Below are 27,114 nucleotides of genomic sequence, written 5' to 3'. Positions count from 1 at the left end.
CACCAGTCCATAGTACATATTATACTGTATTAATTTTTGTCAAGTTAATACTTACAGTATAATATTATATCTTTTTACAGATGCAAGGTGAGGAGCCTGAGTTTAGGAGAAGTGATTTGAAAATATAACAGTCCCCTTTGGGAATATAAGATTTTTTTCAACAGTGCATATACTTATTAATATTATTTAGTTGTTACAAGCGTCAGCTTGGAGCTTATAAGGGAAGACAGACGTCATATTCACAACAGATGAGATTTCTGCAAGTGAACTCAAATTGGGACAGGAAGCAATACAGAATTTGGTGTATGCACGGCACACTAGCACACTTAACAATAAAGCCTGAAAAGAATAAGGTGTCTTCTGGGTATTCAAAAGAATAGTCTGATTTTTCACAGCAATTACCCATTTTTATTTCAATGTGATTATGAAAGATAAATACAGAAAAAAATAATGCTAAAATTTGTAACAACCAATAGTAGTGTGGGGACCAGGTGGCTCTGCGGGACCTGCCTTCTCAGACTTTCCAGGTGTGAGTGTTGGGAATGACAAGTCTTGCCTCTGGTTGGGGACATGGTGCTTTTGGTGGAAAGGAAACAGTAAGACACAAACTTACACACACACCTTCTCCCTGCCCTGGAGGAGAGTCACATTTGGGCTGTTTGACTTCTCCTGTCCCCATCTACTGAAGCCCTGAGTTCTATATTTAATCATGAGCTTGTTTTCATGTAAGTTACACAAGTGAGTCTAGGGATAGGTGATAAATAGATAAGTCTATTCATTCTGAACCAAGGTCCTTACAGGGCAAGAAGGAGAAAGATCCTTCATGCCTGAGCTTCTAATGCACAGTGTCCCACCTTCCTGTCTCGAAAGATGTGAGTCACCCCCAGGAGATCTTCAGCACGATTATCACCCAAACTAATCAAATATTTGGAAACAAACCTCTGAGTTCTGAGAAATTCACCAGGGAACTGATCGGAGGAAGAAAGCATCCAGACCGTGATTTCCTCACTGTGGTCAACTTCGTCACGAGTTGTATTTAAACAGGAAGCATTCTTAACTCCAACCAGAACTGAAAATCCTCCATCACTGGGCTGGCTGGTCTCGGCACCATGAGGAGCGGATGTCTAAGACTGCTCCACGGTAAGTGGAATCATGACATGTGACAGGCAAGAAAGGGAGCTAGGAATCACCCAGTAAGTCCTTTGCTTTGTTTCTGGCTGTTTTTCTCACTGTTCCTGTTAGGGAGAGCAGGGAGGGTATTTGTAAAGGATGTCAGCTCCTTTTTTAAAATTATTAAGTTCTCAAAGGAGAAAGTTGTTCCTAGGAAGTTACTCCCTAGCGCAAACTTTAGCACACAGGGGGGTTTCTCATTACTCCCTGATGCAGCAGGGCTCTCCAGATAAAGGAGACCAATGGGGTGCTACAGAGAGAGGGGAAGAGGGTTATTTTAAGGACATGGCTCATGGAATTGTGCAGGCTGAGAAGTCCAGAGTCTGCCAGGTAGGTGCAGGATGGAGACCAGGGAGGAGGTGCAGGATGGAGACCAGGGAGGAGGGGGCAGGATGGAGACCAGGGAGGAGGGGGCAGGATGGAGACCAGGGAGGAGGGGGCAGGATGGAGACCAGGGAGGAGGGGGCAGGATGGAGACCAGGGAGGAGGGGGCAGGATGGAGACCAGGGAGGAGGGGGCAGGATGGAGACCAGGGAGGAGGGGGCAGGATGGAGACCAGGGAGGAGGGGGCAGGATGGAGATTAGGGAGGAGGGGGCAGGATGGAGACCAGGGAGGAGGGTGCAGGATGGAGACCAGGGAGGAGCTGATGTTCCATCTCAGGTCCAGAAACAGTCTGGGCCAGAACTCCGTCCTCCTCCGGGGGCCAGTCTTGGTCTCTTAGGGCCTCCATGGGTTAGATGAGCCCCACAGGAGAGGGGATTCTCTTTATTTGCATCTTCACATTCAATGGGGCCTCCTCTGATGAAGGCCTCACGGCAATGTTTAGCGCCTGACCAGCTGTCCAGGCAGCGCATTAGATAAACTGACCAAGAAGGAACCACCAATACCCCTAGACTTTATCTTAGGGATTGAGAACCAGACTCTCTTTGACTCCTCGCCTGTCTCTCTGTTGAACAGCAAGAGGCTCATGTACCTAAGGCCCCGTTGACCTGAGGAGGGTCCCCAGGATGTACTCTGGGAGGGGCAGCTGCTGAGAGGCAGGAACAGCAGGAGGAGGCCCCCAGCCTGAGCCCAGCACCTGCCCACAGCACCTTCCTGTTGGGGGGTAATAGGGCACCACGGGGTCCCAGGACAGGCCGTGGGGCTGACAGTGGTGGTGGCAGATGTGGCTCTCAGGTGCTCCAGCCACAGCTGCAGGCCAGGTGGCTGGTGTGGTGTGTGTCCCTGAGGAAGGGGACAGGGCCAGAGCACCTGAGAGTCCAGCCAGGGGACCTGAGAGAACAGCTGGCCCTGACCCTCCCTTCCCACCTAAAGGTCAGGGATGGTGGTCAACACCCTGACACACTGGGGTTTGTTCCCACGTGACCCTAGGACGTGGGTGTCATTTGTCCCTACTCCACAGAAGGGAAACTGAGGCAGGGCAGTGAGGCAGCCTGCCTGTGCTCCAGGGTCTGACCAGGGCCACCAGGCTCCAGTCCCCCACCCACAGGCCAGGAGAGCCACAGCTGGAGCCCAGAGCTTGCCAGGCTCAGCCCCTTCCCACCCCCCAGACCCTCTGGGAGGCGCCACCTGGGCTCCCTCTGAAGAGTGGACCAGGTCCAAGCCCAGGAGGGTCCACAGCCCCTGCCCTGCAGTGCATCACCTCCGGCCTCCTCTTCCTGCTGGGCCTGCTGACCCGCCCTCTCTGTGTCTCAGGGCTGCTGTGTGTCCTGCTGAGTCTCTCCAGAGCCGGAGCCCAGGGCTCTCAGGGTGAGTGTGGGGAGCAGCGTGTCCACAGCCAGAGCCTGGGAGGGGCCCTGCACCCCAACCCAGGGAGGAGAGGCCTGGGCAGGGAGGCTCAGGGCAGCTCCCCACCTCCTGGGACCTCCTCTGGGACCCCATTGCCCCCTCCCAGCCTCTGACCAGTCTGTGCCCCCACAGCCTGTAACCCCCGGTGCCCTCTGAACTCGGAATGTGTCAGTGCCACCGCCTGTCGCTGCAAGCCAGGGTTTGCCTCTTCATCTACAGAGATCTTCACTGACCCCCTGGAGATCTGTGAAGGTAAAGAGGATGGGGGAGGGGCAGGGCACATCAGAGACTGGGGGTGCCCAGTGCCAGTGGGGTCATGGGTAATGGTCAAGGCTGAGCCTTCGACCTCAAGGCCATCATCAAAGACAGAAAAGAAAAAAGGAAGAGTAAGGTGGCAGAGAGACCAGGGAATTGCATGGCTTCCTGCACAGAGAGGACCTGGGCCCCAGGGGTTGGCCACAGCCTGAAGAGGATGATGCTGATCTTCTAGCCCAACTCCCACCTTGGCATTGTCCCCTGTGTCCAAACTGGGAGTGGACACAGCCAGAGGACTGAGATGAACAGAGCAGATTATGTGGCCTTTAGGAAGGGCTTGCTCCAGCTCCAGCTCAGCCTCAGCAGTGCATCCCAGGATTCTGTCCAGAAGACACTAACTCAAGGTCAGACCCCATGCTGGGGGTTTAGGAAGGGAACAGGAGCCTCTTGCCTGAGAGAACACACACCTTTGGGAGGTGACCCTTGGTCCTATTATGTTGCAGACATCAATGAATGTGTGCCACCCATGAAAGTGTCCTGTGGAAAATTTGCTGACTGCCACAATATGGAGGGGAGCTACTACTGCATGTGCAGCCCGGGCTATGGGCTCCTTTCTGGGGCAAAAAAGTTCACTAATGCGAGTGAGAACACATGTCAAGGTAAGGCCCACCCCTCACCTTCCCACCCCACATGCAGTTCAGGGCACCAGAGCTGATCTAGGGACAGCGCCCAGTTATAGCCTCAGCACCTGGACTGTGAGATGGGGCAGCTGTGCGTGCACCCGTCACCAGCACGAGAGGAGGGAGAGGGTCAGGGCACTCTGGGACCAGCTGCTTGGCCCCATCCTGACAGCTCTTCCCGTGATGATGGCCAGGGTGCTTATCAGGAAACCCTGTGGACATGTGAGATGTGATGACATCATTGTTGTTTTCTGTTAAAAAAAAAAAATCCAGGCTCAGTGGCCAGCGCCTGTGGTCTCAGATACTTGGGAGGCTGAGGCAGGAGCATCACTCAAGCCCAGGAGTCTAAGGACAGCCTGGGAAACAGAGAGACCCCATCCCAAAAAAGAAAAAAGTGGGGGAGAGACAAAGAAAAAACAAAAGCCACAGGAAGAAGCCCCGATCTTCTAAAGCTACAGACAAAGGTAGAGGCAGGGGTGCGGCCCCGGGGTACAGCCATTGCCTGGCATGAGCAGCGCCCTGGGCCCCCTCCCCAGCACTGCAGAAAATCAAAACCAAACCAGAGGTGGCTTTGCTCTTGGTTCACTGTGTGACTTCAGACAAGTCACCTCAGCTCTCTGTGCTGCAGTGTGTCCATCTGCAGAAGGGGAGTCCTGGACTGGGGCGTAGCTCAGTGGTAGAGCACTTGTCTAGCAGGTGTGAGTCCTTGGGTGAGTCCCAGCTCCAAGGGAAGAAAGTAGGGGAGGAGAAAGTCATAAGGAGGGAAATGAGATCCAAAGGCACTGAGCAGGTCCTGGCTCCCAGAAAGTGCTGTTGGCAATGGCTTCTGAGCTGAACAGGGCCTGGGCCAGGAGTTGTGCTCTCCTGCCCTTAGGTCTGGGGGGATGAGGAGCTTCCAGCCCACGCCCACCTCAGCATTGTCCCCTGGGTCCAGATCCAGGGGTGTCAGCCAGAGGACTGGGACAGAGCTATCCTGTGGCACACAGGGGTCAAGGCCCTGGTTGACACAGGTGGTGCCCACTCCAGGCCACTGTCCCACCAGCACAGAGAGGGAGGGTGGTGTGGAGACCAAGGTCAGAGGCAGGGGTCAGCTCCCTGGGTCCAAAGCCTGGACTGGCCACCCGAGAGCAGCATGGGATCAGCAAAACCACTTCCTCTCTGGAGCCCTCCTTGTGTCTGCCCCCAGGAGCCTGGAGCCCCAGAGATCCATGAGGTGGGGGCTCTCAGTGGCTCATTACTGGGGAACCAGGGAGCTGGGGGGAGGCTGAGCCCAGGATGTGGGGAAATGTGGGAGTTGGTGGAGGGTCTCCTGGGGGTGCTGCTGCACCTCATTCCCAGCTGTCCCCACGTGACCCCACCCCACCTCGTCCCCTCCACCTATGGCACACCTCTGAAGCCATTGCTACCAGCTGGGAACAGGGGAGGGGACTGTGATCGCCCCGTGGGGGCTGGACAGGGGCCCTTAGGGAACATCAGCCCTGCCCTGGCCCGTCCTGCTGTTGATCCACACAGCCCGGATGAGGGGTCCCAGCAGGGCATCCTCAGGTGCAAAAATGGGTCCAGGAGACCAGAAGCCCTCCCTGCCTCATCCTGACCCCAGGAATCCCCTGGGCTCCGGGAACCTTTGGCCCCTTTCTGGGACACCCAGGGCCGTCTGCCATGAGCTGTCACTCACTCCTGTCTGGGGTTCTCTGAGGCTGCTGTGCTGGCCATTCACCTCAGGCCTCTGTCCTGTGGGTCCCTGTGGCACTCAAAGGGGTCCTGCTTCCTGAGCATGTTCCCCTCACGTTTAGAGACCAGGAGAGATAAGACGCCAGGAAACACCCCGGGCCTCAGCTGGGAGCTGCTTCCAGAAGCTTCCTCATTTCCTGTTGTGGCCCTCTCTGATAAGGGGGAACTTCCTCCAGGGGTGGGGACAGCAAGACTCCCCAGAGACAAGCTGGGCACCTTGGAAAGGCTGTCAGTGTCCACCCACAGTTCTGAGTGCCACACTAGGAGCTGGGGATTCCTGGGGACAGTGGAGGGTGCATTTGTGTCACTGTGAGGAAAGGCAGGCGGAATTGGATGCAGGCTGGGCCTGAGCACCTGGGTTTGTTTTATTTTTGGTTTTTGTTTGTTTGTTTCTTTTGGTCCTGGGGATCTAACCCTGGGGCCTTACCACTGACCACATCCCAGCCCTTTTCACTATTTATTTGGAGACAGGGTCTTGCTAAATTTCTTAGGACCCCCTGTTGTTGAGGCTGGTCTTGAACTTGCAATCCTCCTGCCGCAGCCTCCTGAGTCACTGGGATTACAGGCCTGTGCCACCGCACCTGCTTGAGCACCTCGCTTTAGTTCTTCTTGTGCTGCTCAGTGGCGGGTTTTTTAAAATTGTAATGAAATCTGCATCCATAAAACTTATCATTTTAACCACGTTCCAGTATACTAGTTCTGTGGCACTGAGGACATTCCTGTTACACAACCATCTCAGTCATCCCTCTCCATGAGTGTTTTCTGCGTTTTTTTTCCTTTATTTAACTGACAAATAAAAATATTGTACATATTCATCATGTACAGAATGATATTTTGAAACATGGTGCACACTGGGATGTCTCACATGCTGAGAACACTTCAAATCTAATCCCTTGGTGATTTTCAAGAATACAGACCATTGGCCAGACCCAGTGGTGCACACCTGGGATCCAGCAGCTCTGGAGGCTGAGGCAGGAGGATCACAAGTTTCAGGCCAGCCTCAACAACTTAGCAAGGCCCTAAGCAACTTACTGAGACCCTGCCTCAAAATAAAAAATAAGCAGAGATGGGATGGGCTCAGAGGTAGTATTATTTTTAATATCTGAGGACCGTGCCCACTGCCTTCCATCACAACGGGGCTCACTTATGTTCCCAGCCATGGTGCGCACAGTGTCCTTTGCTCTGCCTTCTGGCCACCCGTGTGCCCATCTGACTTACCCAACAGCCACCCCGCAGGTGTGAGGTGACATTTCATCACTGTTCATTTCTAGTCCCCTGAGGATTGGTGATGGCGAGGGATTTCTCCGGGGCCTCTGGGCCCTTCTCCTGTCGTCCTTTGAGAAGCGTCTGTTCAGGTCACTTGCCCATTTGGGGATGGGGTGAGCGGGTTTCTTACTGCTGAGTTGCTTGATCAAGCTCCTCATGATACTTTGCACATTGACACCTAATAAGATGCGTGGCTTGTGAGTGTTCCTCCCGTTCCCTGAGTTGTCCCTCACTCTGTCCACTGTTTCCTTTGCTTTTCAAAAGCTGTTAGTTGGCTACGATCCCCTTGGTCCGTTTGTATTTTGCTGCCTGTGCCTTGGGTCCCGTCCAAACCATCACTGACAGGCCAACGTCGCCAGCTCTCCCCTGTGCTCTCCACTAAGCAGCTGGGCAGGTCCAATCTGACCTTCACTGTTTAATCTGAGGTGATTTTTATGTGGTGTGAGGTGATGTCCTCCTGGTTGGCATGTCCAGGGTCCCAGAAGAGTCCTTCTCATTATGTGCTCTTGGCACCTTCATCAAAAATCAGCTGTAAATACGTGGGTTTTTCTGGGATGTCTGTCCTGCTCCGTGGCTGTGTGTCTGTCCCCATACAGAACCACACTGTGTTGTCACTACAGCTTCACAGTCGATTCTGAGGTCAAGTCATGGGATGTGCCCAGCTTTGCTCTGTTTCTGAGCACCTGGCTTTATCCTCAGGTGTTAATGATGGGTGTCACTCTGGGAAGCCCTTGGCCATGGTCTCCCACCCCCACTGCTTAGGCATCAAGGGTGGCCATCACTGTCACCTTCTCCCTGAGCGTAGACCACCTGTAGGACCCCAGTGGTGCAAAGATTCCCACAGGGGAGGGTCCAGGGAATGGCGGGGCCTCCCTCTGCCACTCCAGGATGGAGAGGAGATGTAGATCCCTTGCCAGGCCCCGCTGTGGCACAGAATCTGAACCCACATGTCCTTGGGCTCTGCTCCAGAGAGCAGAGTGGTCCTGGGACTTCCAGAGCAGCCTGGCCTCAGGAGGTCCACCTGGGGTCTTAGGTCTGTCTGCGTCTCACAGCAGGGTCAGGCTGAGCACCTGGGTCTCTTCCCTGAGAGAAAGCACAACTTTGGGAGGTGAGCCTCTGACCCGTCCTGTTGCAGACATCACCAAATGGGGGCCATGAGAGTGCCCCGTAGAAAATCTGCAGACGGCCAGGTCCTACAGGGCACAATGGCTGCCTGTGCAGCCCAGGCTGTGTGCCCATTTCTGGAGCCAAGAATCCTTTATTAATGAGAGGAGAACAGCTGCAAGGTAGGCCCTTCCCCCACCTCCCCACCATCAGGGTTGAGGTTGCCAGACCCTTTCCTGTGACATCTAGGCGGCAGAACCCTGGTTACAGGAGTGGTGCCCTGGTCTGAGACAGGCAGGTGTGCATGTACCTGTCGTCCAGCACAGAAGCAGCGTAGCATGAATGTCAGGGGCAGCTCTGAGACTGGCTGCCTGGGTCCAAAACCTGCCTGTGCCACCTGTTAGCTGCATGTTATTAGTCAAGTCACTACCTCTCTTTGAACTTGGTCTACCCCTCTGTACCATGAAGGTGATCATAACAGTGCCTACCTCCTGTGTCTTCCAGGAGGATTATGAAAATTACAGGTGCCTGTAAGACAGCCTGGCTAAACTGAGGATCAAGGGGACTCTGACCAGACAGTGTGGTGCACATTGTGTCATATGTACAAGCCTTGACCAAAGGGAAAAAGCTTTTTTATGAATTTTCAAAAAGCTCCTCCTCTCCAGGTGGACACAGCCGCATCTGATGACTGGAAAGTGGGTTGGTTTTCAGCCCCTGCTTACCATGGGCTTGGGCACCCTGACACAGTGAGCAGCCTGGACAACTGCACCTAAGGGTCAGGATTCTCCTAAGTACAAGCCCTCGGCCTCAGATGGTGGCTATCGTTATTGGCACACCCTCTGTGCCCCACGCTGTGTTGCTAGGTTAAAAGAAGCCAGGGCTTGTGGGGGTGAGGGGGCAGAGCTCATTCAAGTGGACGGGCAGAGCTCATTCAAGTGGACGGGCAGAGGCAGGGTGAGCAGGGGTGAGGTGGAAGACATCCCCGCCCCCATGGGCTCAGCTCAGTAAGGGTTCAGCTGGGCCCTCCTCGTTCCCTCCTCACCCTTCAACACTGTGGTCTTCACTGCACCTGAAGATAGGACCACTGGCCTCACAGCCCATGGAGTCAGTGATGGGCAGACCTGGTACCCACTCCCTGGGCTCCTTGCCCCACCTTCTCCAGGCATCTCAGAGCCATGCAAGACCCTTGACTGCACATATCTGTTCACTCCCCAAAACTCAGAATCCTCCTCAGAGGGCCACTTCTGGACCTTCAGAATACCCCGCTGCCTAACTGGCACCTGTTTTGCATGAACGGCAAGGGGGAGGGTCAAGATATCCCAGGAGCCCGTGGCCAGCTCGTTCCAGCGCCACTCTGACCTCTTCCCAATGCTAGCGGCTGCTGGGATGAGCCCTGCCCCTTCCGGGGCCCACAAGGACTCAGCCATCTGGAACACTCCTGGGCCCCCTAGCCTCCATGGACCCAGGGACCCAGTCGGGAAATTCAGGAGGAAGGAAACTCGAGGGTAGGTCCAGTCCACAGCCAATACTCTGGCCTGGAGAGGACGCCCCCAGTGCCCCACGCTTTCTCAATGAAGCCCTCCTCAGACACGCCCTCCTCGGCCTGCCACGCCCCCGCCTGCCACGCCCCCGCCTGCCACGCCCCCGCCTGCCACGCCCCCGCCTGCCACGCCCCCGCCTGCCACGCCCCCGCCTGCCACGCCCCCGCCTGCCACGCCCCCGCCTGCCACGCCCCCGCCTGCCACGCCCTTCTGCACCTCTCAGCCTCATTCATTTCTCTACGCTGCTCTCTCCACCCTGACTTTGGTCCGCTAGAGGACACTGAAGGATGGTGTGTCAGGACAGGGGTGGACAGGGTGACACTGAGTCGGGTGGAAGAAGATGCTCTGGTTGGAACACACAGAGAGGATGAGGTAGAACCACTGCCCAGCCCCAACACTCTCCAGAGAAGGTCAATCCAGAATCCCAGTGGCCTGACCACTGGGGACAGAGGCAGATAGTGGGTCCCACGCAGCAGGCCACAGGTCTGTGTCCCAGTGGAGGTGAAAGACAGAAGACAGAAATGCCTGCCACCCTTCCCTGTCCCCATGGCTCCACTCACTGCTGCTGTCCACCCACGGTTGGTCTCCATAGGACAAGGATGCTTCGTGGGGTCAGGAAGACACCTGCACGGTCCCAGGGCTGCCTGGCTGGATGTCAACCCTGGGCTCTCTGGCATGGTCCTCACTCCTGTCCCTGCCATTAAGTCTTCTCCCAGTGGGCCTGGCTAAGGGGTGGATCTTGATTCCTCTCCTTGGAGCTGGGCTCTCAGAGCTAATGGGATGAGAGAACCTGTCCTGCTAGGTCACTGGGACCCAGGGACAACTCAGCCATCGTGCAGTCACTCTAGCAGAATCAGGCCAAAGGCCACCCTGGAAGCCAAGACAGGCCCCACTTGGGAGCTCAGTGCTTCCCCTGCACTCGGTTCCCAGGAGGACCCATCAGGCCTCTGTTCCAAATCCTCAAGCCCGGGCACATGTGGCCATGACACCCTGACCCAGCTAGCCTTGACCCTGCCTCCCAGGGAGGTAGAGGGCACTGGGAGGACAACAGAGGGTCTGGAGACCATGCTCCCCCTGGAGAGCCTCTTTGTAGGTTAGGAAAGGAACCTGGGGACACAGTGGGTCCACCCCATGCCTCCATGCCAGGAACCTGGCTGATTCCCAACCTGGGCTGACAGAGCCAAACCCTCTGATCACAACACTCGCATCCAACCCATCAAGCCACCTGAAGCTGCCGGCTGCCCACATCCTGCCCCTCTTCTTCCTCTTGCAGAAGTGGACGAATGTAAGCAGAACCCCAGAATCTGCAAGGGCCGCAGAACCTGCACCAACACTCAGGGCAACTATACCTGCAAGTGTCTGCCTGGCTTTGAGCCAAACCCAGAGGACCCGAAGCTGTGCACAGGTAGAGGCCCCAGGAGGACCCCTGAGGGTGGACAGGAGCCAGGGGTGCAGCAGAGGGAGGTCCTGCACCCAAGGAGGGAGAAGACCTGAGGTTCCCACAGGTCAAGGGGCTCAGGCTCAGCCTAAGGGAGGCTGCAGGGCCATCTGGCCTCAGCTCTTCCTGGTCTGTCACCTGAGAGTAAAAGAGAGTCACTTTCAGTTCTGACAAGGAGCATCCACCATGGCCAGAAAGAGGGCGACCAGAGTCCTTGGTCAGGAAATTCCACCCCCTGGCCTCAGTTTCCCTCTGGCTCTACCTCCTGTAAACTGCTGTGCCCTTCATGCAAGGAGGCCTCCGGAGAGTGCTCTGAAGTTGAAGTCACCAAGTGAGGCACATGCAGAGGTCCTTGGTTTGGGACAGCAAAATGATGGAGAAGTGGGTGCAGTGAGTAGGGGCATGGGAGCCGGTCAGAGGTGGGGACTGACCCCCTGCTTTGTCCTAGACGTGAATGAATGCGCCTCTGGACAAAGCCCGTGCCACAAATCCGCCCACTGCCTCAACCAAGTGGGCAGCTACCAGTGCCGCTGCCGACCTGGCTGGAAGCCAGTGCGCGGATCCCCCAACGGCCTGAAGAACACCGTGTGCGAAGGTGGGGCTCAGAGGCCCGCAGTCCAGCCGGGATCACAGCCGTCCCGGGCAAACCGACCACGTCCAGTGCTGCTGCGCCTGCGCCAACTAAAGCTCCGGGGGCTGGACGGGAAAGACGGGGTCCTGGGGAGAAGCTGGGGTCTGTCGGGAGGCTCCCGGGGCCCCGGGCAGCAGCTAGTGACTAACTGGGTGACGAGTTACCAAAGCCTCACAATCTGCACCTGCACAGGCCTCACACACCCCTTGATCTGGCGCCCATCTCGCAAGGGTGTGGGTCGCCAGGTGGCAGCACCGCAGCCTGGCAGTGCACTAATGGCGGGAAGAAGTGGGTGGAGCTCGGACAGCAGAGAGAACTGGTCCTGGCTGAGGCAGGACTGACCCCTCTGTCTGTGTCCCCAGATGTGGACGAGTGCAGCTCCGGGAAGCATCAGTGCCACCAGTCCACCATCTGCACCAACACCCTGGGGTCGTACCAGTGCCACTGCCGCCCAGGCTGGGAGCTGATTCCTGGGAGCGTCAATGGCCGGAACAGCACCATCTGCAAAGGTACCCAGCCTGCCCTGACCCCAGACCCTCCCCCACCCCACACATGTGCACACCCACGTGCACATGCTCATACACACCCACACACACACACACACACGTGCACTCCTCCTAATGAACCACTGCCCTGTCCCTGCAGTCAAGCCCTTCTTCACCTGGCCTCTGCCCCCTGGAGTCCACAGCCAGGTGAGCGCCCCAGCCAGGACAGGGAGGTGGGAACCCCTGGGGCAGCACCCTGTCCACCCCTTGGCCCTGAGCTTCCCACCCACCTGTGACCCCTCATCTCACCTCCCCAGAGTCTCTCCCACTTCTTTGACAAAGTCAACAATCTGCACAGGGATTTCAAGCCAGATCAGGCCAATGAAACCATCCAGGTAAGGGCAGAACAGGGGAAGCAGGTGGAGACCTCCCATAGAGGGAGGGGGACAGCTTTGGACTGGAGGAAGAGGGACAGGCCCAGTGGGGTCCTGCTCTGAGCTGGCCACTCTCCCAGGGCAGGTGGAAGAGGACACTGGGAGCCACACACACTGTTGGACGCCCAGGTGCACTGTCTGTCCATTTGCTCTCATCCTAGTCTTCAGTTTTGTCATCCTTGACTGTCACAAATCAGGGCTGACCTCTGAGGGACCACCCAGGGAGTCCCAAACCATGCTCACTCTATCCCCAACTGGACAGTGTCTGGGTCTGTTCTCTAGGGCTGAGTGGTCAAGCTCTTCATGTGGACCTTCTGGCCAAGTCCACCTGCTCTGTGCCCCCATCCCTCCAGGGGATCATGCAGGAGGTGGATGTGCTGCTGGAGACCCCTGGGGACCTGGAGACCCTGCCCCCCTCACAGAAGCACTGCGTGGCCACTCACCTGCTGACAGGTCTGGAGAGTGCCCTGAGACACCTGAGCAGGGGTCTGCCTGAGGGGACAGCGACCTTCAATTATTCTGCAGGCACACGTAAGTCCCTGGGTCTGCACCACCCCCTGTTCCTAGCCTCATCCTCTTCTGATCCCACTAGAGCTGAGTGGCCACACTGTACCTCAGTGAGACTCACATAAATAATCACAACAGTGAAAAAGGCATAAAACCACAAATAGTACACATTTACAGTATAGTATACATTATCAGCAGAAAATGACAATAAGGAATTTTAGGGGGGGTGGGGTTGTAGCTCAGTGGTAGAGCACTTGCCTAGAGGCACAGGGTTCGATCCTCAGCACCACATACAAATAAGTGAATAAAGCAAAGGTGTTGTGTCCATCTACAACTAAAAAAAAAATTCTAAGAATTTTACAAAATAGAAACAGCTTCCAAAAGCTAATTTGGAGTAATGTAACTAATCTTGCTTGATATTTAGGTATAAATTGTTTTATTGTGGTAAAACTCACTTAACAAGTTTCACCAATTAAGTTCACCATTTAAAACCCAGGGTTCGACATTTCAGTGGAATCAAGAACATTCACAAACTGATGCAGCCATCACCTCCATTTCTAAGACAGTTTTCTCCAAAATCAAACGCAGTGCCTCCTCAGCTTTCATCCCTCACTCCTCCCCTCCCCCAACCCTGGCATCCACTCACCTGCTTGCTGTCTTAATGGAGCTGCCTATTCCACCATTTAGTAAAAAGCAATCACACAAAGTGTGACCTGTCTCTCTAGCTTCTTTCTCCTAGAATAATCCTGTTGAGCATGGCATAGCATCACTCCATCCCTTTTCATGGCTGAATATGACTCCATCCTATGGGTGTTAGCTGACCCACTCAGCCACTGATGAACATCTGGGTTGGTTCCACTTCTTGGCTATTGTGACTTACCACTAAGAATATTGATGTGTAAGTGTTTGTTTGAAAACTGTTCTCAGTGCTTTCTGTAAGGACTGAAATTGGTAGGTAACATGGTAATTCCATGTGTAGTTTTGGGGGAACCACCAGACTGTTTGCAGAGTGGCCACACTATTTCATAGTACCACCAGTGGGGTGCAAGGATCCCCTCTCCATGACCTTGGCAAAACATGTTACTTTTGATTCAGCTGGTTTTTATCATGGCCTTTCTAGTGCATATGAGAAGATGTCTCGTTGCTGGTTGAGTTGCATCTCCCTGTTGACTGGTGATAGTTAGCATCTTTTCATGTGCCTCTGGCCATTTGTGTATCTTTTTTGAGAAATATCTGTTCAGATCCTTTGTGCATTTGTGATTGGGTTGGTCCTTTGGTTCTTGAGTTTTTGTAAGAGCTTTTCATCTACTTTGACAGGAAACCATTATGAGATGTGCAACTTGGAAATGCAAATTTCTCCACCCTATAGATTATCTTTTCACGTCTGTGATAATTGTTTCACTTTAATGTCAGATGTTTTCAATTTTGAGGAAGTCTACTTTATCTACTTTCTCTTTCATGGCTGTACATTCAGTGTCATATTTAACAATCCATTGCCAGATCCAAGGTCCTCTTATGGACTTCAGTTCTTAGGTGGAGGCCTTTGTTCAATTTTGAGTTAATCTGTGTGTGTGGTGTGAGGTAGGGGTCCCACTTCCTTCTTTTTCCTTGGATATCCAGTAATCCCCCATCAATCATTGAAGAGACTGTTCTTATGCCCATTGAATAGTCTTAGTCCCTGGCTGAAAACCAATTGACTGCAGAGGAGCAGGTTTATTTCTGGGCTCACCTTTTCCTCTGTCTTCATGCCAGTACTACGCTGCTTTGCTCTCTGCTCATTTGCCGTCAGTTCTGAAATCAGGAGTGTGAGTCCTCCCCCTTTGTTGCTCTTTTCAGCCATGCTTTAACTACTTGGATCTCTTGCAATTCCGTGTTAGTTTTAAGGTGAGTTTTTCTATTTAAGCAAATTATAATATTAATGGCTGTTGGGACATGGATAGGGATGACATTGCCTTTTTAGATCTCTTTGGGGCATGTCACCATTTTACCAATGTAGTTTCCCCATCCATGAACACAAGGTGTCCTTGCCTTCATTTGGGGTCTTTAATGCCTTTCAAAACCTTCTGTAGTTCTCTATATACAAGTCCTGAGTCTCCTATTTAATTTTATTCCTAATATTTTATTAGAGATTGTTGTGTCTATGTTCATAAGAGATATAGGTTTCTTGTTTTCTTTCTTTTTTATTTGTATTCTTTTATTTTAAAAAAATAAATGACAGCAGAATGCATTAGAATTCTTATTACACATATACAGCACAATTTTTCATATCTCTGGTTGTATATAAAGTATGTTGACACCAAATCATGTCTTCATACATGTATTTTTGTGCCTCTTTTTTAATCTTCTTTTTTATTTTATTTATTTTTTTCTGGTTGTATACATAGCATATTCACACCAATTCATGTCTTTGTACATGTACTTTGGATAAAAATGATTATCACATTCCACCATCATTTCTAACCCCATGCCCCCTCCTTTCCCCTCCCACCCCTCTGCCCTATCTAGAGTTCACCTATTCCTCCCATGCTCCCTCTCCCTATCCCAGTATGAATCAGCCTCCTTATATCAAAGAAAACATTCAGAATTTGGTTTTTTGGGATTGACTAACTTCACTTAGCATTATCTTCTCTTACTCCATCCATTTACCTGCAAATGCCATGATTTTATTCTCTTTTATTGCTGAATATTCCATTGTGTATATATGCCACATTTTTATGCATTTATCCACTGAAGGGCATCCAGATTGGCTCCACAAAAGTTTAGCTATTGTGAAACGTGCTGCCATAAACATTGATGTAGCTGTGTCCCTGTAGTATAACTTTTTAAATCCTTTGGTTATAGACCGAGGAGAGGGATAGCTGGATCAAATGGTGGTTCCATTTCCAATTTTCCATGAAATCTCCATACTGCTTTCTATATTGGCTGCACAAATTTGCAGTCCCACCAGCAGTGTATGAGTGTAGCTTTTTCTCTACATCCTCACCAACTTATTGTTGTTTGTCTTCATAATAGCTGCCATTCTGACTGGAGTGGTTTTGATTTGCATTTCTCTAATTGCTAGTGATGATGGACATTTTTTCATGTGTTTGTTGACTGATTGTACATCATCTTCTGAGAAGTGTCTCTTCAGGTCCTTGGCCCATTTGTTGATTGGGTTATTTGGGTTTTTTGGTGCTTAGTTTTTTGAGTTCTCTATATATCCTAGAGATTAGTGCTCTATCTGATGTGTGAGGGGTAAAGATTTGCTCCCAAGATGTAGGCTCACCTCACAGATTGTTTCTTTTGCTGAGAAGGAACATTTTAGTTTGATTTCATCACATTTATTGTTTCTTGGTTTTAATTCTTGTGGAATAGGATTCTTATTAAGAATTTGGGGCCTCATCTCACATGATGAAGATTAGGGCCTACTTTTTCTTCTGTTAGATGGAGAGTTTAATTCCTACGTCCTGGATCCACTTTGAGTTGAGTTTTGTGCATGGTGAGAGATAGGGTTTTAATTTAAAACTTCTTGTATTTGGTTTTCCAATTCGTTCTTCATGCTTGAGAAATTTTCTGATATTATCTCAATGAAGAAATTGTGCATTCCTTTGGTTTGAAACTCTGTGCCTTCCTCTATCCCAATATCTCTTAGATTTGGTCTTTTGAAGCTGTCCCATAATTTTTGGATGTTCTGTTCATGGTTTCTAACTTTCTTCACCGGGTGATCAACTTTATTTTCCAGACTATAAACTTTGTCTTCATTTTCTGATTTTCTTTCTTCCAAGTGATTTAGTCTATTGGTTATGCTTTCTATTGAGATTTGTATTTGATTTATCGTGTACTTCATTTCAAGGATTTCTGACTGGTTTTTTTTTTTCAGGGTTTCTATCCCTTTCTTAAAGTAATCTTTTGCTACCTGTCTTTGCTCTCTTATCTCATTGTTGGAGTGATCAATTTTTGCTTGTATTTTCTCATTTAGGTCATTCTTTAATTCACATATATTTTAATTCTGAACCTTCTGAACTCCTTCTCCAACATTTCATCAACTGCACTGTCTGTGGGTTCTGTTATTATAGTGTCCTGGTTTGTTTGGGGCACTTTCCTCCCTTGTTTTTTCATGTTGTCTATGTGTGTTCCTTTCTTGCAGTGTGGATCTGAGATGTTACAGTTTCTTCCCTATATTCTTGTAGTACCCATGCAGATTGTCTGTACCTCACCTTGATGTTGGGCTTCCAGACCCTGCTGGTGTCCCTCAGTGGATGCTACTGCATCCTGGATCTGGGACCTGTGTGAGTTGGAGTGGGTAGATCTAGGCCGCTGGGCTTGACCTCCCACGGTAGTCTGATGGTCCCAAGGGGCGGTGTTGCATGAAAGGCTAGGCTCTGGTGGTCTCTGCCCCACTGGGGGAGGGGTGTACAAGGCATGTTGTGCGCCTGGGCCCTGTAGAGGCCAGTGTGGTCTCTTGTGATGTCTTTATCTGGTTTTGGCCTCAGAGTAATATTGGCCTCCAGGACTTACTAGATGCTGTCCCCTCTTCTGTTGTTTGAAAGAGTTTAAAAAGAAGTCATGTTCATTTTTCCATAAATGGCTGGTGAAATTCACAATCAAAGCCATCTGATCTCGGATGTCCATCAGGGAGGTTTTTCATTATTGATTCAATCTCTTTATCCATTATAGGTCTCTTCGGATTTTCTGCTTATTCTTGAGTCAGTTTTGGTAGTTTGTGCGACCATAAGAATTTGTCTATTTCACCTAAGTTATCTAAATAGTTGGTGACATTTGCTCTGTTATAATTCTTTGTAGCTTCAGATTTTGTATATGTGTGTGTAATATACACGTGTATGCACAACACATATAATACACATATATACAAAATCTGAATAAACAAAGAATTATTATATACATATATGCTGCCCCCGACCAGCTCTGGCAGCTAAACTAAAGGTTGCTTGAGTGAATTTACTGGGATACTAAATAAAACACAGACACATATTTTAACTTTAAATCAAGCTTCAGGACAGCTCCTCCACACTCAGCCTCAAGTCCCCCAAATGGGAGAGCAAGGAAAAGTCATGAGAGGCTGGCGAGAGAGAGCTAGCACGTTTGCAAGTGAATTTTTATTGGAGGGACCCTCATTCTTTAGAAAGTTCCATCCAAAAAAGGTCAAGAGGGACAGGGTTACAAGGACAGAAAAGGTAACTCGACCCCTGGGGCTGTGGGAGGCCACACCTATGCATGAAGACACATTCTGCTACTTTGAGGATCAGGACAGTGTCTAGGGCCACTACGAAAGTGACTGACAGAGCCTCTACCAATCGTGGGAAGGAAAATGCTAGCCATTCAGTGTGACGCCCCCCACATATATGTATGTGTATATATATTTGTGTCTATATATACATATATACATGTGTGTGGTTATAGTGAATTGGAGGTTACACGTAGGTCCTTGATATATGTGATTTACAGGTGTACATATACAATATCCACACACACACACACACACTCCTAACATAACTCTTCTTCTTCCTGTGACTCATAGAACTGTCCCTAGAGGTACAGGAGCGAGGAGATGGCAATGTCACCTTGAGTCTGAATCAGGCAAAGATGCAGCTGAACTGGAATCTGGCACAGGAATCTGGTTACACAGGTAACATCTGAGATGGGGAGAAGGTGGGATGTCCACCTTACACCAGTACCACACTGTTTGGAAGAGGCCTCAGGGTGGGAAAAGATGCCCAAAATACACAATTCAAGACTAAAGGGTGATGTGGGTGGGAAAAGGTCACTAGAAGAGCATCCAAAGGGGAGGTTCTGGGGAGTGATGGGGCCACATTCTGTTGTTTGCACCTGTGAATGTGGAGCAGCAAGTCCCACTATTGTGTATCATTATAATATAACAATTCAAAAGGGGGGGAGGCCATCTAAGGAGGAGGCCCTGGAGGAGACCCTGAGACTCACCCGTGGCCTCGTCTTGCAGGCCCTTCTGTGGTGGGCTTGGTCTCCACCCCAGGGATGGACAAGCTGCTGGCTGAGGCTCCCCTGGTCCTGGAGCCTGAGAAGCAGGTGGTTCCCCATGGGACACACAAGGACTTGCTGCCGAGAGTCTCGTCTGTCCTGCTCTCAGATGTCGTCTCAGCCTTTTTGAGCAGCAACGACACCCAGAACCTCAGCTCGCCAGTTACCTTCACCTTCTCCCATCCTGTGAGTGAGGGGTGGGAGGACCATGGAGTGTAAGAGCCCCAGGCCCAGGAACACCCTTGCTGTCTGTGTTAAACTTGAGGTTCAGGGGGACTCCCCACAGGTGCACCCCACACAGGAAAGCCAGCCCTTCCTGGGTCAGCATCTCTGAGCACAGGAAGACCAGCTCACACCCCTGTCCTGTTACTACAGCTGGTGACACCTGCACCAAGGCAAGAGGTGCTCTGTGTCTTCTGGGACCACAGTCAGAATGGATGTGGTCACTGGGCCACTGAAGGCTGCAGGACAGCGGGCACTGGAGACGGCAGCACCACCTGCCACTGTACCCACCTCTGCAGCTTTGCCGTCCTCATGGTCCACTATGATGTGCAGGTAAGAGGCTGCCTTCAGCATCGATTGCTGCAAAACGCACTTATGCAAATGTCGCTGCTGAAGTAAAACAAATTTGTTCCCTTGCGGTTCTGTGGGTCAGCAACCCAGCACAGGGGGATGAGTTCCTTGTACAGGTTCTAAAAGACTGACAAGATCACATCAGCCATGGCCGCAGTTTCTTCTGGGTCTTGTAGCCTTCCTCCAGCTCCCTGGTTGCAGGCAGAGTCCAGTTCCCTTCTCTTAGCAGCTGTCAGGGGGGACCACACTCAGTTCCTAAGAGCCACCCACATTTCCTCTCATATGGCTCTCCTGTTGGCCTTCTCACAAAACACCAGTGTTCCTCCCATCTAAAAACCAGCATGAAAATGTCCCTCTTGTAGAATCCCTCTCAAGTTTTGAATGTGTTTTCACAGGAAGAGTCCAGATCTTTAAAGCAATCACCTGATTACACCAGACCCAGGAGAATAAACTCCCTAATCTAAAAGTCAACAACCTAAATTCCACCTGCAAAATCCCAACACCTAGCTTATCATAGGACTGAATAACTAGAAAAAGGTTTGTGTCACAGCAAGGAATGGAGATGTAAAGATAAATTAGAATTCTGTTCACTACCAGGATCTGTAAGACTAGAGTGGTCATGGTTATTGGTTTGCAAAAAGAAACATCTGGTTATAAGGAAGTCACAGAGGACAAGGGGTGTCAGGACAAGGGATGAGGGACAAGGGGCTGCACTCTACTATGGCTGATTCAGGCATATCAACCGAACATCTGTTTTTTTTGTGTGTGTATGTGTGTGTGTGTGTGTGTATGAAATTAGCTTTAATTGACTTTACACCAGAAATTTCAAAATTCAGCACATGTGGACTGGGGCTGGGGCTCAGTGGTACAGATCTTGCCTAGCACATGTGAGGCACTGGGTTCAATCCTCTGCACACATAAAAATAAATTAATTAAATAAAGGTATTGTGTCTACTACTAAAAAAAATTTTAACTCAGCAATGTTAATATCGCCTGGAGGAACTTTTATTTTTAAATGCTTTCTTAGGAAACAATTTCAAATTTTTAGATATGTTTCAAGAACAAAAATAGTACAAATAGATCAGATACTTGGTTAAAGGAAGAAAGTTAAAGTTAAGTCCTCTTAAAACCCACCACCCCATTACTCTTTACCCAGAGCCATTTATTTTGAAAGTTTTGCCTCTGTTTCATTTATCAAATGTCATTCTTTCCCTCTGCTCCTCCCCTGTCCTGCCTCCTAATTTCCCAATTTTGTCTTTACACCAGGGTCTTAAATGTAGCATGCACAAATGTCACCTGCAGGGTTCAAACTTTGTTTTCAAACATTTTCTTGGGAAACCATTTCAAATTGACAGATATGTTGCAAAAACAAAATCCACACAAACAACATCTGTTTACCTGCTCCGTTCAGAAAACCTAACAGTCCAACCTTCTGAACCTGGAGCCCCTCCCCCATCAGCTTCACACCTGGACCCGGTTCCTCCATTCCTGAATCTGCTGCACCAAATGACAGATAGCCGAGGGTTCCTACCCCAGAGCAGGGCACGTGGCTGTGAAGGCTCCTCCCTCTGCCCCAGGATGAAGACCCCGTGCTGAGCATCATCACCTGCGTGGGGCTGGGCATGTCGCTGCTGTGCCTGGTCCTGGCGGCCCTCACCTTCCTCCTGTGCAGAGCCATCCAGAACACCAGCACCTCCCTGCACCTGCAGCTCTCGCTCTGCCTCCTGCTGGCCCACCTGCTCTTCCTCATGGCCATCGACAGAACCCAGCCCAAGGTACACAGGTGTCCCTGCCCCGCACTCCCAGGGGTGCTGAACTCAGGAGCCAGGCTGCCCAGCTCCTAATCAAACAGCCTGGGTCCCGGGGAAGTCCAGAGGAGGTCGATGCCCATTTCACGTTGACGGATTCAACGAGAAAACGAACCCTCTTTACAACTCCATCACCTGCATCTCGTGTTGCTTAGCAACAGGGCTTGCATCCTGGGGAAGTTCCTTCTTTAGGGGACCATGTAGGGTGAACCCTGACGCAAATACTAGATGGCATCCATCAATCACGGGATGTGACCTCCTGATTCAATCAGGAGACACGATGGAGGCAACTGGCTGGCGTCACGGGGCACCCCATTTTACAGCAGACATTTTTTACAAGGAGAAACAGGAGGTCCTACTGAATTTTTAATTTGGTTTATCAAGTCCTTCATTTTCAAAATTCCTATTTGGTTCATTTTTAGAATCTGGCTTGACTGAAATGATCCTCCACTTCCTGTATCTTCTCCAGGTTCATTCTTTACATCTTTTTTAGCTCTTTCCACATTTTAACTAGGAGCTTTCTAAATTCTTCCCCAACATTTCCTCTGCTGTCGTGCCTACAGAGTCAGTTGCTGGAGTGCTGTGGGCTGTGGGGTTTGCTCCCTTGCTCTTTCCTGCTGCTTATAGGTCTGCCCACCTTCTGGGTTGATTATCTTCTCTGCTTTGATTCAAGGAATTACTTAATGAGCTTCTGTCTCTTAAGAGCCCAGGGATGGGTGAATATCCAGCTACTGATACTGTCATTCAATGTGCGCCCTCAGCTTTTCCCAGAATCAGCACCATTTGGAGAAAGATACTAAGCCCTGTGAACTACAGTCACTTCTAAAATAATGTGAAAAGCATAGTGTAGTAAATTCATAAGCCGTCACATAATCATTGGTTGGCATTTGTAAGTATTAGGTCCTGCCCGACCTTGTGTTTACCTGCTGTTCGGTAACCAGCAGCGCAGCAGGTTTGTGCCCAAGAGCATCCCCACTACTGCATGAGGAACGCTACAGGGCAGCGCTGGGAGGCTGTGACGTCACCACTAGTGCATGAGGAACACCTCAGGGCACTATTGGGAGGCTGTGACATCAACACTACTGCATGAGGAACTCCGCAGGGCAGCGCTGGGAGGCTGTAACGTCACTGGGCAGCAGGACCTCTCCAGCTCTGCTGTGATCTATGGGAGCACACATGCAGCCCATGGCTGAAGCACCACAGTGCAGTGCCTGGTGCACAGCAGAATCCCCCACCACAGGGCGCAGGGGGCATCCTGGGCCAAGCCCAGACCCTGACTGCTGCCCCAGGGTCTCTCTCCTCCTCAGGTGCTGTGCGCGGTCACCGCAGGCGCCCTGCACTACCTCTACCTGGCCTCCTTCACCTGGATGCTGCTGGAGGGGCTGTTCCTCTTCCTCACCGCAAGAAACCTCACTGTGCTCAGTTCCTCCAGCAGAAACAGGCTCATGAGGAAGCTCATGTTCCCCGTGGGCTACGGGGTCCCAGCCGCCATCGTGGCCATGTCTGCAGCAGCCAGACCTCACCTGTATGGCACCCCTGCTCGGTAAATGCGGACCCCATTGTCCTTCTCCTCTCGAGCATGTCCACAGCCATCACTTAAACCAAAGTAGCATTTTGAGTACTTCAGAGCTTAACCAGTAGAGTGCACTGTGACATATCACACATACAGGGGTTTAGCTTCCCGTCCTTGTGGTTGTACATGTGTGGAGTGACTCTGGTCATGGAGACCTACATGAACACAGCAAAGTGATGTTGTTCTCTCTCTTGCTCAGCTGCTGGCTTAACCCAGAACAGGGGTTTGTGTGGGGCTTCCTTGGACCTGTCTGTGCCATCTCTTGTGTGAGTGATGTCATCAGAGTTCCTTGCTGTCCACATGAGGGTCACTAGAAGAGCAGGATTATAAGGATGGTGATGAGAACAGGACTATCCTGGATTGTTACGGGTTGGGTTGGGTTTTCCAAGACTTCTGCATCTACAAATTCTAACGCTATTGTCAAATACTAAAAGCCACTTTGGTGTAAATGATGCTGCAAAGGCTAGAATGCAGAGATAACAGATTTAAATATTTATTCAATAAAACTTTCCCTGATGGGGATATAGCTTAAGGGCAGAGAGCTTGCCTGGCATGCACTAGGGCCTGGGTTCCCTCCCCAGAACTGCAAAAGAAAAAAGAAGATATTCATAAACCTCTTGCGGTTTCTTTTGGGGGGTTTGTTTTAGTTAAACAAGAAGGTAGAATCCATTCTGATACAATTACACAAGCATGGAATATACCTTATCTAGTTAGGAGCCCATTCTCGTGAATGTACATGATGGTGGGATTCACTGTGATGTGGTCATATATGTACACAGGAAAATTATGCCAGATTCATGCTGCTGTCTTTCCTCTGTGGTTTCTTGAAGGTCAATTTGGTTTTCTTCCTGATGACCCTCTGGATTGTGAAGAGCAAGCTGTCCTCCATCGACAGTGATGTGTCCACCCTGCAGAACATGAGGTGAGATGGAGCAGGGGACACAACCCTACAGAGGTGGACGATGCCCAAGAGCAAAGCCATGTGCCTGGGCAGCCCCTCATGTCCCTCCTTGGGGGCTTCTGGGTGGCCCAGAATTAACAAATATGGCTGCCCTTCTACGGCTGCCATCTCTGACTCGGGGCTCTGCTGCTGATGTCCCAAAATGCCTCCAACTCTGATCCCAGCTTGGGACTCCCTCAGCCTCAAGAGGAATTGGCGTTGGCTGATCAGCAATGCTTGGACTCTTTTTTTAGCTGTTCTACAGCAAGAGTGCCAAGAGCATTGCTGTTCTCCTGAAAGTCCCCACGTCTCAGGCTGCACTTTCTTGCCCCACTCTCAGCTCAGAATCCTTCCCACCCTATAACTGTTCCCTCCTGTAGAAAAACGCTACTCCAGTTCAATCCTCCAGGGGGCGGGATTGTTACTTCACTCAGCATCTTGTGGACAATTCATGCTCTTTCTTCTGGGTTCCTCTGATTAACCTTTCAAATGTTTGCATATCGCTATTTAGTTGTATTACCACTTGAACAGAGCATACGATTAATGAAAACAGAAATTTTTGTCCTGTTTGTTTTCTGACATAGTGTTTCCCAGGCTGGCCTCCAATCCCTGAGCTCAAGTGATCCTCTTGCCTCAGCCTCCTGAATAGCCGGGGGTACAGGTGTGCACCCCTGCCCCCAGCTTCTCTTTGTGTTTTTTTTTATGTCCAAGCCCTAGCACAGGGCATCCTCAGTAATGCTGGATTAATGAAATTAGGGATCCTCATGGAACATCATAAAATTTTTTGAAGTAAGCTTATGAATTATCACTGTCCTGGGTCCAAGTCAAAATCTATCCTGGACCCAAAATGGCATTTCTACTGTGGGGTATCATTGAGAGTAAAGATCAGAGTTCAGTCCAATAAATCACTTACAGGGGAGAGTAGGGGCATCCATGGGTGGAGAAGAGAACAGCCTGATTTTGTTGTGGGTGCATTATAAGCCTCCATTCTCCCCCGACCTAGGGTGCTGACATTTAAAGCAATGGCTCATCTCTTCATCTTGGGCTGCACCTGGTGTCTGGGTGTCCTGCAGGTGGGCTCCCTGGCCCCTGTCATGGCCTACCTCTTCACCATCGTCAACAGCCTGCAGGGCGTCTTCATCTTCCTGGTGTACTGCCTCCTCAGCCAACAGGTACCCCTGCCCAGCTCCCACCCATGCCTCCCCACCCGCACCCCTCTCTGTGAGCTGACCCAGAGCGTGGGTTGCCTCTGCAGGTCCGGGAGCAGTACAGGACATGGCTCAAGAAGATATGGAAATGGACAACTGAACCTGAGTCCTACACTCTGTCTAGCAAGGCTGTGTCCAACACCTCCAGACCCAGCACGGTAGGGTCACTCCCTGCTCCCAGAGCTCATGTTCCCTGGTATCTTCAGGATTTCTCTCCTCCTGTCCACAGACCATGCTTCCCCTGCCTCCTAGACTCCACCATCATGCCTGCCTGTGCGCTGACCTTACATGATTCTCTCTCCCTCCCTCCCATCCACCTCCTTCCCTCTTATTATCATTCTGTCCCCACTCCTATCAGAGTTTCCTAAAGATCCTGGTGATGACCTTAGGCTCACCTGGACAATTATTTGTCAATTGAAAATTTTAAAAATTAGGGAGCAGGATGGTTGCTAAGACCCTCCAGTGGTCATCCATCAGGCACAACAGCTTAACAGCTACAATTTAAAAACTCATTGTGTATATTTGGGGTGTGCCACATGAATATACAGAAAATAAAATGTTTACTGTAATAAAGGAAATTAACTTACCCATCATCTCACTTTCTTGTTTGTACAGCTAAAATCTCTTTATCTAACAAATCTTTTCTTTCCTTTTTTAAATGGAACTTGAGTTATTTTTCAATAATCTTATGTCATTTTTAAATAATTATCATTCCAGAATAATTAGAAAGATCATCGGAGCTACATCCTCCTTCCCCATGGAAAATCTGAACAGTCATTTTTTGAACCATTAGGACAGGACAAAGACTCTGGGCTGTGTGTTTCAAGAAATCCATGGTGTTGGCCATGTAAAGGGATTCTTGGAGGACATGATTGACATTCAACTCCTGCAGAACCTGAAATGTGTCCATGCCCGACATGGTGCTGAGCAAAGTCAACATCCAGATGCCATCTGCCGCCCAATTCCTCAGTTTCTCTATTATTCTTCTACTGCCCCCCCTTCCTATGAGGCCTCTTCCATGCAAAAATTCTAGAAGCAAGAAAACCAGCCTCCCAGGATGCTCACATCCACAGCATTCAAAAGGACTAGAACTCGCCTTAAACAAAATAAAATTTCATGGAAATAAAATATTGTGGTGTCTACAAGGAAGACGGCATGCTCTATGTGGGACTTGGGCTTCTGAGGATGTGGAAGGCTCCCCAGAATGCCATATTGCACTTAAAATCTTCCATAGTCATTAAGTAGTGGCCAAATTGCCAAGAAAATTGATCCCCAGATAATTTCCTGTCAGACATGTTAGTAAGTAAGAAGTAAAGAGTAGGAGACAAGACTGGGAAGACAGGGAGATGGGCCTGGGTCACTTCCTGGGTACTGAGTACAAACAGCACCTGCAGATATTTGCTAAGAAATTTACGAAAAGGCTATTTTTAAGTCAGGACCTATGTGGCTCTGGTCCATGCCCCTCCAAGGCAGGAAAAAGGCCTGCTGGACATTTTGACTGGACTAAAGGCTGCGTGGACACTCCTTGGACACTGCGTGTCTTTAGTACAATCAGGAGTGGGCAGGGGTTGACTTCCTTAAACCTCTAGATCTAGATAAACCCCTAGACAACAGCCACACTTTGTTGTCCCTCTCTGAGACCCCTCCCTCTTGGGGAGCTCTGCTTTCTGCTTATTGCTCTAGTAAATCCTATTACTTTGCTATCATTCTTGTGTCCAGGGACTTTACTCTTTAAGTGTATGAGAGAAGAAACCCACCCCACACTCTGTGCTACATTAAAAATCATGTTTTCATTCTGAAAATAATCTAAATCATAATTTTTACCTTAAATAAAACCCACTAAATATCTGCATACTCCAAATTTTCTAAATAAAGTGCAAATACATATTATTGCATATGCTACATGTTTATCTCTGTATAGTAAGTTTTCAAACAAGCTTTGCTTTCTGCATTTTTGCTTTTGACATTTTTTAAGTCTTTAGGCAAC

The 27,114-nt window shown here is 50.3% G+C and overlaps 1 protein-coding gene across 6 annotated transcripts; it reads left to right on the top strand.

Moving 5' to 3' along the window:
• Positions 1–814: 814 nt before the first annotated feature.
• Positions 815–26,272, top strand: LOC101964697 (adhesion G protein-coupled receptor E2). 6 transcript variants are annotated; one of them, XM_078037394.1, is made up of 20 exons: positions 817–1,140; positions 2,867–2,920; positions 3,092–3,211; positions 3,718–3,873; positions 10,810–10,941; positions 11,423–11,569; positions 11,968–12,114; positions 12,251–12,297; positions 12,408–12,485; positions 12,878–13,055; positions 18,550–18,657; positions 18,988–19,211; positions 19,401–19,580; positions 21,176–21,373; positions 22,714–22,949; positions 23,179–23,245; positions 23,810–23,901; positions 24,923–25,091; positions 25,175–25,285; positions 25,845–26,272. In XM_078037394.1, exons 1-20 carry the CDS (start codon positions 1,110–1,112, stop codon positions 25,851–25,853), a joined length of 2,484 nt encoding a protein of 827 aa, XP_077893520.1. In that variant the 5' UTR covers positions 817–1,109; the 3' UTR covers positions 25,854–26,272. The 6 variants fall into 6 exon arrangements, 4 of the variants coding, with proteins under 4 accessions (XP_077893529.1, XP_077893520.1, XP_077893524.1 ...); XM_078037403.1 differs by lacking the exons at positions 25,175–25,285; positions 25,845–26,272 and adding an exon at positions 24,504–24,580 and having other exon boundaries at positions 815–1,140; positions 24,923–25,052; XM_078037398.1 differs by lacking the exons at positions 817–1,140; positions 2,867–2,920; positions 3,092–3,211 and adding an exon at positions 3,472–3,618.
• Positions 26,273–27,114: the final 842 nt, after the last annotated feature.

This window comes from Ictidomys tridecemlineatus, chromosome 2 (genome assembly GCF_052094955.1).
Source record: "Ictidomys tridecemlineatus isolate mIctTri1 chromosome 2, mIctTri1.hap1, whole genome shotgun sequence".
In the NCBI taxonomy this organism is placed as follows: domain Eukaryota; kingdom Metazoa; phylum Chordata; class Mammalia; order Rodentia; family Sciuridae; genus Ictidomys; species Ictidomys tridecemlineatus.
This window is presented reverse-complemented; position numbering and strand designations above follow the sequence as displayed.

Bases quoted from the DNA above. Each gene is read 5' to 3' on its own strand.
- LOC101964697 (XM_078037394.1), top strand. From the start codon at position 1,110: ATGAGGAGCGGATGTCTAAGACTGCTCCACG. The intron at 19,581-21,175 runs GTAAGAGGCTGC...CCTCTGCCCCAG, and splicing joins TGGTCCACTATGATGTGCAG to GATGAAGACCCCGTGCTGAG. The intron at 21,374-22,713 runs GTACACAGGTGT...TCTCCTCCTCAG, and splicing joins TCGACAGAACCCAGCCCAAG to GTGCTGTGCGCGGTCACCGC.